At 46.1% G+C, this 12,087-nt stretch overlaps 1 protein-coding gene across 3 annotated transcripts in view; it reads left to right on the top strand.

The window, feature by feature from the left end:
• hprt1l (hypoxanthine phosphoribosyltransferase 1, like) overlaps window positions 1–8,720 on the top strand; it is a 63,715-nt gene extending 54,995 nt beyond the window's left edge. For all 3 annotated transcript variants that reach the window (XM_078544640.1, XM_078544639.1, XM_078544641.1), the window contains one exon: window positions 7,037–8,720. In XM_078544640.1, coding sequence (XP_078400766.1) covers window positions 7,037–7,056 — 20 coding nt within the window. In that variant the 3' untranslated portion in view covers window positions 7,057–8,720. The remainder of the gene's footprint in view (window positions 1–7,036) is intronic.
• Window positions 8,721–12,087: the final 3,367 nt, after the last annotated feature.

Below are 12,087 nucleotides of genomic sequence, written 5' to 3'. Positions count from 1 at the left end.
GTGTTTGGTAATGAGCAAAGTATATGCTTCCACTGCCTCTGTGAAATTCAAGGCTTCCTGTTTGACTCCTTCTACTGGTATTCTTGATACTGCATCTGCAGTCTGGTACTTCCCTTGAACATACTCATTCACTGAATCGTATCTTATTAGTCTGAGTCTAAAGCATTGAATTCTAGGTGGCATATTTGCAATCTCCTTTAGGTTAAGAAGAGTAACCAAAGGTTTGTGGTCAGTTTCAATTTTAAACTCCAACCCCATCATGTAATCAGAGGAGGCAGTGGCATAGTGGTATTGTCACTGACTAGTGTTCCAGATACCCAGGGGTAATGCTCTGGGGATGTGGGTTTGAATCCCACCAACAGCAGATAGTGAAATTTGAATTAAATAAAAATCTGGAATTAAAAGTCTGATGATGACCACGAAACCATTGCCGATTATCGTAAAAACCTATCTGGTTCACTAATGTCCTTTAGAGAAGGAAATCTTACCTTATCTGGCTGGCCTACATGTGACTCCAGACCAATCGCACACCAATGTGGTTGCCCTCTGAACAAGGGCAATTAGCCGGCAACGCCCACATCCCATGAACGAATAAAACAAATAAAAATAACCAGAGAACTTCTTGCACACCCATGGCTGCTAAATGCTTAATTCTCAATATATGTCTGTGAGAGGTGACAAACTGGTCTGGTTGGTTCATCTTTTTAACTTGGAACAACACTGCGACCAAGCCAGTAGCTGATGCGTCCGCTGCTGTTGGCAACTCTGGACCATAGTGCGCTAGAATTTCTGGTGAAATTAGAAGATTTTTGATCTTGTCAAAAACACTTTGCTGATCCACGTTCCACCACTGCTATTGACCTTGGCTCAACAGCTGTCTCAATGACTCAAGTGATTTCTGTCAAGTTTGCCTACTTGGTTGACCATCCCAAGGAATCTTTGCAGCTCTCTGATGTCCCTAGGCTGTGAGAACTCTCTAATCACCTTGATTTCCAGTGGGTCGGCAGCTATACCAGAACCTTGCACAATGCACCCTCGGAATTTTATCATAGGCTTTGCACATTCACACTTCTCGTTCAATGCCAAACCTGCTTCCTGGAGAACCTTGAGGGCCGCTCTCACTCTACGGTGTGTCCCCCCAACGAACCGTGAACGGGTGTGGCATCCAGGCAGCATATTACTCCTTCCAGGCCTTTGAGCGTCTGAGACATCGTTCTTTAGAAATCTCGGCTGCAGAAGCAATTCCAAATGGTAACCCGTTAAAAACAATAACGATTGAATAGCATTATAAAAGTGGCTAACAATCTGGATTCTTTGTCCAGAGGCGACTGCCAAAAACCGCTGTTAGCATCTAATTTTGTGACAAGGGCACTTGTTGCTAATTTGGTGAGACTTTCATCCACTGATTCCAACGGGTGGATCTCATGCTCCACTGACTTGTTTAATTGAGTCACGTCCATGCAGATTCCAATTGAACCATTAGATTTTGGTACTGCGACCATTTCAGAACACCACTTCGTCGGTATGGTTACTGCAGAGATGACCCCTTGTCGTAATGTGCTCCATCTCGCTCTTGACTTTGTCTAAGAGTGGGCGAGGGAATTTTCTCAGTGTAAAGAGGCAAATTGGCTTAGCATCGACTCTTGGGGTTACATAATGTTCTGTTTTCAGCTTCCCTAAGCCTAAAAATAATGCCAGGAATTCATTCCTGAATACATTATAGGACTGCTCAGCAGCAATTTCATTAACCTTGTAAATCAGCCTCCGTTGTAAGCATGCTTCCCTGCGTACTAATAATGATTCATGGCTCTGTATGACATACAAATGTTCAATGATTTCTTTGGCCTGAATCTTCTGGTCAGCGTGCGGGGACAGGCCCCACTCGCTGACGTGTAAAATGACGCGCGGTGACATTGGGCGTGCGTCCCACACGTCATTCCGATTTTCGGTTTGGCAGGCATGCACCAGAGTCGGCTGCACGCCCGCCGAACTGTCAAAGGCCAGTTAAGGCCATTTAAATACCAATTGAACTCAATAACAGGGCTGCCCCTCCAACCTTAAGGTTGGCGGGGGGGCAGGCGAAGAGCCCAGGTCGCCTTTGCATTTTTCATGGGACCTCATCCAAGGGCGGGATGAGGTTTCATGAAAGTTCTTTAATTTTAATAAAAATTTTTAAATAAGATTCATAGACATGTCCGAGCTCATGTGACACTGTCCCATAAGGGGACATGTCGGAATAATTTTTTAAAAATCTTAATTTCATTGTGAAAAACTGAAAAAAAAACTCTGATGAGGCAGCTCCATGCCTCAGAGAGATTTCTGCACTCTTTCGTGCATGTGCGTGAGAGAGCGCAGGCCCCGACTCTCTCTCCCTCCCTCCCGCCCGCACAGGGGAGCGCTCAGTGCTTCTGGGTGCGTGTCATGCTGGGTGGGCCTTAATTGGCCCGCCCACGTAAAATGGGGGTGTGCAGCCAATTGCGGGCGGCAATTGTGTGCGCGCCTGCCTTCTGCCCAGCCCGCACAACGGGGAGAAAATTCTTCCCTTTTATCTCTGTATCTTAATCTTTCAAAGTGTTGGCCTGTAACTTTCAGCGTAGTCCCTCCTGGAACTGGTAACTGCATGGAGGATGGCTACAATGTGATATTTTTAAGCCACTTTACTTCATCAGATAATACTGAAACACCTGCACCTGTGTCTAATTTACACTCTACGGGATGTCCATCCACTTCTAATTTCACGCTCCCGTAATTATTTGCTGCTTCATTATCCTCTCCTAGGAAGGTCATTTATTTTTTTTCTGTTGCTCTTCCGCTTCTCGCATTTGATTTTGCCTTGTTATTTTGCCTTGTTTGCTGTGGGCTACTTGTATGTTAGATTGGCAGATAGTTTTCACATTACTGCCACCAAACCATCCAGTTAGCAGCTCCCAAGTTGCTGGCTAATATCTGTCCCTCAATTATTACACGCACGTGCGCGTACACAACACAGACAAATGATCATTGAGATGTTTATCACAATACTGTTTGCTACGCACACACAGGCTGCCATGTTTCCTCATGAAGTTCTTTGTGATGTCCTTAGGTCAGAAAGACGCTCCGTGAATTAAAGTTCTTCCTCTGTCCTCGGAGTATGGTTTTCAAGTGTCTTGCCATGTTTTCTTATATTAGAGGCACTTTGGAAATATAAGACGTTGGTGATGTTATAATCAAAACTTGATTTGTCAATGCTTTGCTTCTGTTAAACTGAGTTCTCTGCAGCTGTATCTGGTTTCCATTAAACTAAAGAATACACCTTTCCATTTTTCTTGTTTCTGTAGTTAGCTGTTCCAGTATCAACTGTTTCTACTCAGTTGTTCAGAAGGAGCAAACCATTCACTACTCTGCTCTTCTCCTCCCTCCCTCCCTCCCTCCTTCCAAGCTCCATCCCCTCCCCCTCCTCTCCCCTCCCCCTCCCCCCTCCCTGCTGTACCTCTCCTCTCCCCTTCCCTCTCCTTTCCCGGTCCCCCTCCTCCCTCCCCCCTCCCCCTCCACGTGCTAGGAGCAGAAGCCTCTGCCAGTTGAAAGTTGCATTTGTCTTTAAGACAGCTCCCCGGGCAAGGCCATCTTGCAGCCCAGGAGCTGCCCTCAGATTACACGCCTGCAGCTGCCTGTTTATGGCTCCGACTCGGTATATTTTTATTTTCCCCTCCCTGAATCTGCCTAGCCATGGGGCAGCTGGTTGTCAGCGTGTCCCAGACAGGAGGGTGTAAGCTGAGAGGGAGGGGGCGGGAATGAGTGTCACAGATCCAGCAGTCTACAATGGCATATGGTGTGTGGCTGCGGTTGATACAAACCTGGTTTTTGCAGTGGAAGGATGAGTCACCGTTATTCAGAACATTTTCTCTCTCCTTCCAGTAGATATTTGTAATTAATCAGTGGTGAGGGTGGCATGGTGGTGATATCACTTAACTAGTAATACAGATGCCCAGGCTAATGCTCAGGGGATGGGTTCAAATCCCACAATGGCAGCTGGTGGAATTTAAATTTAAATGAAATTTTGATAGTGTCCATGACAACTATCACCGATTGCTTCCTTCCTTTGAATATAGGAAATCTGCCATCCTTACCCAGACTGGCATCCATGTGGCTCCAGACCCACAGCAATGTGGTTGACACTTTTAACTGCCCTTTGTTTGACTTGCTAAGCCATTTCAATAAGGGATGGGCAACAAATGCTGGTCTTGCCAGTGACCACCACATCCCATGAAAGAATAAAGAACAGAAATTGCATATCACTACATAGAATTGTTCATACGTTTGCAGCACAGGAACAGGCCATTCAGTCCAACACATCCGTTCTGGTGTTTATGCTTCACATGAGCCCCCCCTCTCCACCCGCCCACTTCACCTCATCCCGTCAACATAGTCTTCTGTTCCTTTCTCCCTCATGTGTTTATCTAGCTTCCCCTTAAATATATCTACTCCCTGTAGCTCCACATTCTCATTATTCTCCTGAATTCCTTTTTGGATTTCCTAGTGACTATCTTGCATTCCTGCATAGTTCTGGAAGTATCTTGGGGAGAAACTTGTCTCAGATTGTGATGCAAAATGGGAAATGGGTCTGAATATTGGGCATGGTGTATGCTAGGTTGTCTTTCAGTCTTCTAGAGAAAAGATTTATTTTGTTACCTCTAGACCCAACAATTCCAATGCATTCCTGGCTGGTCTCCCACATTCTCCCCTTCGTAAACTTAAGGGCATCCAAAATTCTCTTGCCTCTGTCTTAACTCAAATAAATCCAGTTCCTCTATCACCCCCGTGCTCACTAACCTACGTTGCCTCCCAGCCAAGCGGTATCTTGATTTTAAAAAATCTCATCCTGGTTTTCAAATCCCTCTCTGGCCTCTCCCCTCCCCACCTCTGTAATCTCCTCCAGCCCTCAACCCTCCGAGATCTCTGTACTCCTCTAATTGTGGCCTCTTGAGCATCGCCAATTTTAATTGTTCCACATTGGTGGCCGTTTGTTCAGCTGCCTCAGCCGAAGCTCTGGAATATCCTCCCATGGCCTCACTACGCCACTTTGCCCCCTTTAAGACGCTCCATAAAATCTACATCTTGGACCAACTTTTGGTCACCTGATCTGCAATATCTCCTTACCTGGCTGTGTGATATTTTGTTTAGTAATGATCCTGTGAAGTGCCTTGGGATGTTTTTGTTATGTTAAAGGTGCTAGATAAATATAAGTTGTATTAATTTTCTGTGGTGTTTGATGGGCGGCTTCTCTCCTGATCACTACTTAATGAGAGCAACTTCAAAGCATTTCTGAATGGATGTTGGTTGAAAGTGGGATTGGACTGTAATATATAACCAACCCGCCCCACCGTCAGGTCATCTCTATGCTAACACTAACAAAAACAGAATTACCTGGAAAAACTCAGCAGGTCTGGCAGCATCGGCGGAGAAGAAAAGAGTTGACGTTTCGAGTCCTCATGACCCTTCAACAGAACTGGGTAATATTAGGAGAGGGGTGAAATATGAGCTGGTTTAAGGTGGGGGGAGAGAAGTTGGGGCAGGGGGGTGCGGGCTGGGGGGTGGTGGTTGTAGGGACAAGCAAGCAGTGATAGGAGCAGATAATCAAAAGATGTCACAGACAAAAGGAACAAAGAGGTGTTGAAGGTGGTGATATTATCTAAGAGAATGTGCTAATTAAGAATGGATGGCAGGACACTCAAGGTACAGCTCTAGTGGGGGTGGGGTGGAAAGACTGACAAGGCATTACAGGTATAGATTTTAAAATAATGGAAATAGGTGGGAAAAGAAAAGAGATCATCTTCCGACTAGGCACTTTACAGCCTTCCGGACTGAATATTGAATTTAACAACTTTAGATCTCGAACTCCCTCGTCCATCCCCACCCCCTTTCCGTTTCTTCCCCCTCCCTTTTGTTTTTTCCAATAATTTATATAGATTTTTCTTTTCCCAACTATTTCCATTATTTTAAAATCTATACCTGTAATGCCCTGTCAGTCTTTCCACCCCACCCCCACTAGAGCTGTATCTTGAGTGTCCTGCCATCCATTCTTAATTAGCACATTCTCTTAGATAATATCATCACCTTCAACACCTCTTTGATCCTTTTGTCTGTGACATCTTTTGATTATCTGCTCCTATCACTGCTTGCTTGTCCCTACAACCACCACCCCACCCCCCCCCCCCCCCCCCCCCAACTTCTCTCCCCCCACCCACCCACCTTAAACCAGCTTATATTTCACCCCTCTCCTAATATTACTCAGTTCTGTTGAAGGGTCTTGAGGACTCGAAACATCAACTCTTTTCTTCTCCGCTGATGCTGCCAGACCTGCTGAGCTTTTCCAGGTAATTCTGTTTATGTTTTGGATTTCCAGCATCCGCAGTTCTTTGCTTTTATCTCTATGCTAATACTATTAAGCTCACACACGAAGAATTGGGTGAGCTACTGGAAGGACGCCACCCTTATTGGATGTAAGCCAGTACCTTTTAGAAAGGGAGAAGGTGGGACAATATTACCAACTGGTACATAGATCTGGATGACGCGATGAATGCAAGGGCTGAATGGCTTTATACATCCCAACGTAGTGAAACGTTAAAACCAGGACTCTGCCCGCCCTCTCGGGTGGATATAAAAGATCCCAAGGCACGATTTACAAAGGAACTAGTGAGTTCTTCCTCGTGTCCTGGACCAATGTTTATCCCTCAACCAATATCACCAAAACAGATTATTTGCTCATTGTCACATCGCTGTTTGTGGGGCCGGGCTGTGCACAGATTAGCTGCTGCATTCATTACAACAGTAGCTACACATTAGAAAGTACTTCATTAGTTGTAAAGCACTTTGAGATGTGCTGAGGTTATGAAAGGTGCTATATAAATGCGGATCTTGCTTTTTACAGTTGTTCACCAATATTGAAAATTTTAAGTTCTCTATTACAATTCCACTGAACCTTTTTTTAAAAAAAGTTAGTTTTAACTAGCATAACTGTGCCATTGTCATTGAACCTTTCTTCTTCTTTCTTTCAAAGCATATTTGTGTGATCAGTGAAAAGGGCAGACAGAAGTACAAAGTATGAAGCCCCAAAGGACTCCCTTGCAATACTTGAAGATTCTGGCGAGGATCAGATCATTGTAGATTCTGAAACGTCCCTGTCCTTTCGATTTAACCTATTTATATAGTCAATAGGCAATGGAATGTGTGTAAAAGGCTCCATCTGAAAATGTACATAGCTGCAAATATGTCAGATTATTTACTATTTTTGTATTGCGTCCAATGGAAATGGCTTAAACTTTTTTATATTTTGAAATGTGCTATAAAGTTCTAATCTGCCCTCCTGGAAACATTGGGAGCAAAGAAAATATTTTTGTATTCCGAAGCTTTGTTTGTAACGTGAGAGTGAGTGTGGCTGAGCCTATCTGCAGCATCCATTCAGTTCTGGGTTTCACGCTGGGCAGTGGTGAACAGCTAGAGAGGCAACAATCTATCTCCTACCATTGGCTTTGCCAGGCCAATACTGCTGGTAGTGAGGCACTGCTGTGCCCTTTGGGTGGTTTCCGTTTGCCAAGTCGCCAGTCCTACCTGTTCCAAGGCTGAGGGGATGAGGTTGAGTGGGGGAGGGGTCGGGGGTGGGGTGGGGGGACTGTGCCAAGCGTGGGCCAGTCGATTCTTGTTTAGTGATGCGACCCTTTTGCTAAATCCAAAATGGAATCAACAGTTAATGCTTCCACAACATATGAAAGGTTCAAAATTAGACTTTCGGCGGTGGGGGGGTGGTAAAGTTGGTCATTGCCTGTGGGGGTGAAATGGACTCCATGGTGAATCCATTGACTTCAATGGAGAAGAGAATAAATCTGAGCCAGGTGTAAAATGGGCCACTGATTCACTATTGAGGCTGTTTCGTTTTATAGACCAGTTATGGTGTCCAGTCTAGACATCTCCGGTCAGTCTATTTTGTAAATAACTTTGGCATTGTCCAGTTCGAAACTAGGAAGGTGATCATCCTTTTCTCTCCTTCAGTGCCAGCTCCCCGTGCAAAGGTGCACATCCCAATCCCACCACCTGTCCCATAGTTACAGACATTCCAGCAACCAAATCGGGGCTAATGTAGGCCTTGGCCTGCCCCTCTTGGGCACCCCCAAGAATGGAAGGGCAACAATGTGCAGATTGGGGACAAGGTGACTACAGGGGAGCAGAACTCCCAGTACATGAGATTGGAGTGGAATTTTTGCAGTTCTCCAGCTCTTTTTGCCGTCACTTGACAGAAACCAGGAACTATTTATACTGACAAAGTGATGGCAAATTGAGAGAAACCAAACCCCCCCTCTGGCAGAAATTCTCCCCCCATTCTTTATACCCTTAAATGGGCATTTCTCAGTTTTATGTGACTTTACTGTGGCTACAGTTTGCTGAGCGTGTAAACTGCAATAGCATGATCTCTGTGTACCACCACCAGATTGGCTCCCCGCCAGTTTTACTCGAGGTAACACAAGCAGGTGAGCTGCTTGCATTGAGCTTCGTCCTATAAACATTGCAAATAGAAGCACAAGAGAGAAATCTTAGTGCTGAGTACATGACGTGGGATTTATTTTTAACAGTGCATTTGCCATTTCAACGTCAGCCGAGACTTCATTGGCTATTAATGTATCCTTTAAATTTATTTGAATGTACAGATATGTATATGTATCTACAATAAAGCAACATTGCAGAATAAATTCTCTTGAGGATTTAACCTTTCTGGCTACAAGGGTCTTTCAGGACTTGGTGCGTGCTGTTTGCAAAACATCGACCTACACCGCTTTGTGTACAAATGTGAATCAGTCTGTTGTTATTCAAGCCACTGACCGATCACCTATGGTGTTGCTTCTGGTCACTCCAATGATTCAGGGTAAAAGCAAAATACTGTGGCTGCTGGAAATCTGAAACAAAGACAGAAAATGCTGGAAAAACTCAGCAGGCCTGGCAGCATCTGTGGAGAAAAAAAAAAGAGTTAACGTTTCGAGTCCTTATGACTCTTCTTCAGAGCTAAAGAGAAGTAAAATGTAATGAAATTTATACAGTTTAAGGGGTTTGGAGCAGGTGAAGTTGGATAGGAGGCCAGTGATAGGTAGAGGCAAAGGAGAAGTTGCCATAGATGTCAAGGACAAAGGGGTGTTAATGATAGTGATACTGGCTAAAGGAGGTGCTGATGGTGGCATTAAGGTCAGAGATCAGGATGTGATAATGGCAGGACAAGGGTATGCACTCTGGACAGAACAACATGAGCGAGTAACAAATGGCCCTTGTAGGGGAGGGGACAGTGGTGGGAAAAAAGATTGAAAGTAGAATAAACAATAGATAAAAATGAATTTAAATAAAAATAGGATGAAAAATAAAAATTAAGAAATGAGAATGAATATTGAAAAAAGTGGATATAAAGGGGGCGAGGATGGAGGAGAGAGTTCATGGTCTAAAGTTGTTGAACTCAATGTTAAGTCCGGAAGGCTGTGAAGTGCCTATTCGGAAGATGAGGTGGTGTTCCTCCAGTTTGCGTTGAGCTTCACTGGAACAATGCAGCAGGCCAAGGATGGACATGTGGGCATGAGAGCAGGGTGGAGTGTCGAAATTACAAACGACAGGGAAGTCTGGCTCATGCTTGCGGACATGCCAAAGGTGTTCCGCAAAGCGGTCACCCAGTCTGCGTTTGGTGTCTCCAGTGTAGAGGAGACCGCATTGGGAGCAGCGAATGCAGTAGACTAAATTGAAGGAGTTGCAAGTGAAATGCTGCTTCACCAGAAAGGAGTGTTTGGGCCCTTGGACGGTTAGGAGGAAGGAGATAAAGGAACTGGTGTTGCACCTTCTGCGATTGCATGAGAAAGTGCCGTGGGAGGGAGATGAGGTGCTGGGGGTGATGGAGGAATGGACAAGGGTGTCCCGGAGGGAATGGTCCCTACGGAATACCAACGGAGGGTGTGAAGGGAAGATGTGTTTGGTGATGGCATCATGCTGGAGTTGGTGGAAATGGTGGAGGATGATCCTTCGAATGCGGAGGCTGGTGGGGTGAAAAGTGAGGAAAAGGGGAACCCTATCCTGGCTCTGGGAGGGAGGGGAAGGTGTGAGGGCAGAGGCACAGGAGGTGGGTTGGATGCTGTTGAGGGCCCTGTCAACCACAGTGGGTGGGAAACCTTGGTTAAGGAATATGGAAGACATGTCAGAAGCGCCGTATTGGAAAGTGGCATCATCGGAACAGATGCAATGGAGGCGAAGGAACTGAGGCAATGGGATGTAGTCTTTACAAAAATCAGGGTGTGAGGAGCTGTAGTCGAGGTAGCTGTGGGAGTTGGTGGGCTTGTAGTGAATATCACTATAAATTGACACAGAGAGGTTAAGGAAGGGAAGGTAAGTGTTGGAGATGGACCATGTGAAGGTGATGGAGGGGTGGAAATTGGAAGCAAAATTAATAAATTTTTCCAGGTCCAGACGAGAGCATGAAGCAGCACCGAAACAGTCATCAATGTACCGGAGAAAGAGTTGTGGGAGGGGGCCTGAGTAGGACTGGAACAAGGAATGTTCCACATACCCCATAAAGAGACAGGCACAACTGGGGCCCATGCGGGTACCCATAGCCACACCTTTTATTTGGAGGAAGTGAGATAAGTTAAAGGAGAAATTGTTCAGTGAGAGAACAAGTTCAGCCAGACGGAGGAGAGTAGTGGTGGATGGGGATTATTTGTACTTCTGTTCAAGGAAGAAGTGGGGAGCCCTCAGATCATCCCACTGGGGGATAGAGGTGTAGAGGGATTGGACATCCATAGTGAAGAGGAGGTGGTTGAGGCCAGGGAACTGGAAATTGTTGATATGACGAAGGGCATCAGAGGAATCACGGATGTAGATGGGAAGAGACTGGACAAGGGGAGAAAGAACGGAGTCAAGATTGGAAGAAATGAGTTCCCAGGGGCAGGAACAGGCTGACATGGTCGGTCTGCCAGGACAGTCCTGTTTGTGGATTTTGGGGAGGAGGTAGAAGCGGGCTGTCTGAGGCTGGGAAACTATGAGGTTACAAGCTGTGGAGGGAAGATCTCCGGAGGAGATGAGTTCAGTGACAGTCCTGGAAACAATGACTTGATGTTCGGTGGTGGGGTCATGGTCCAGGGGGAGGTAGGAGGAAGTGTCTGAGAGTTGGCACTCAGCCTCTGCGAGGTAGAGGTCAGTACACCCCACAACAACAGCACCACCCTTGTTGGCAGGTTTGATAATAAAGTCAGGGTTGAATCTGAGAGAACGGAGTGCAGCAAGTTCAGAAGGAGACAGGTTAGAGTGGGTGAGAGGAACAGAGAAATTGAGACGGCCGATTTCATGCCGACAGTTCTCGATGAAAAGATCAAGAATGGGTAAGAGGCCAGAGGGAGGGGTCCAGGTGGAGGGAGAATACTGGAGGCTGGTGAAAGGCTCGGAAGGACGGGGGACGTGGAAGAAGAGTTCAGCATCGTGCCGAACCCGGAATTCATTAAGGTGAGAGTGTAAGGATATGAAACTGAGTCCTTTGCTGAGTACTGAACGTTTAATATCAGAGAGGGGAAGGTCAGGGGGTATGGGTGAATACGCAGACGGGGCTGGGATTAGAAGACGGGATGGGGTTAGAGGGACGGGAAGGGGTGGAGGGTCGGGCATGAGCGTTGTTATCAATGGGTTGTTGGAAACTTGCGTTCCTTAGCACCTGAAAGAAAGAGACAAGGTTTCTTATTAAGGCGTCGGAAGAATAAAATGACACAGGGGACAAGGACAGCTTTGAGATAGGGTGAGTCAGTGCTGCTGGAGGGAGAGGTCGAGTGTGTTCATATGGCGGATTCAGGGTGTTGGGTTGCTGTTTTTAACCATGCACAGTGTATTTTTTTATTCTTTCAAAGGATGTGGGCATCGCTGGCTGGGCCAGTATTTATTGCCCATCCTCATTGCCCTTGAGAAGGTGGTGGTGAGCTGCCTTCTTGAACCGCTGCAGCCCCTGTGGTGTAGGTACATCCACAGTGCAGTTAGGGAGGGAGGAAGCTGGAGGATAATTGAATGTGGCTGCCACTTCCCCTCCCCCCCTTTCTCCCCTCCCCC

The sequence above is a fragment of the Cetorhinus maximus genome, chromosome 6 (genome assembly GCF_964194155.1).
Source record: "Cetorhinus maximus chromosome 6, sCetMax3.hap1.1, whole genome shotgun sequence".
NCBI classification, from domain to species: Eukaryota; Metazoa; Chordata; class Chondrichthyes; order Lamniformes; family Cetorhinidae; genus Cetorhinus; species Cetorhinus maximus.
The sequence above is the reverse complement of the archived record's forward strand: the minus strand, read 5'-3'. Positions and strand labels throughout refer to the sequence as shown.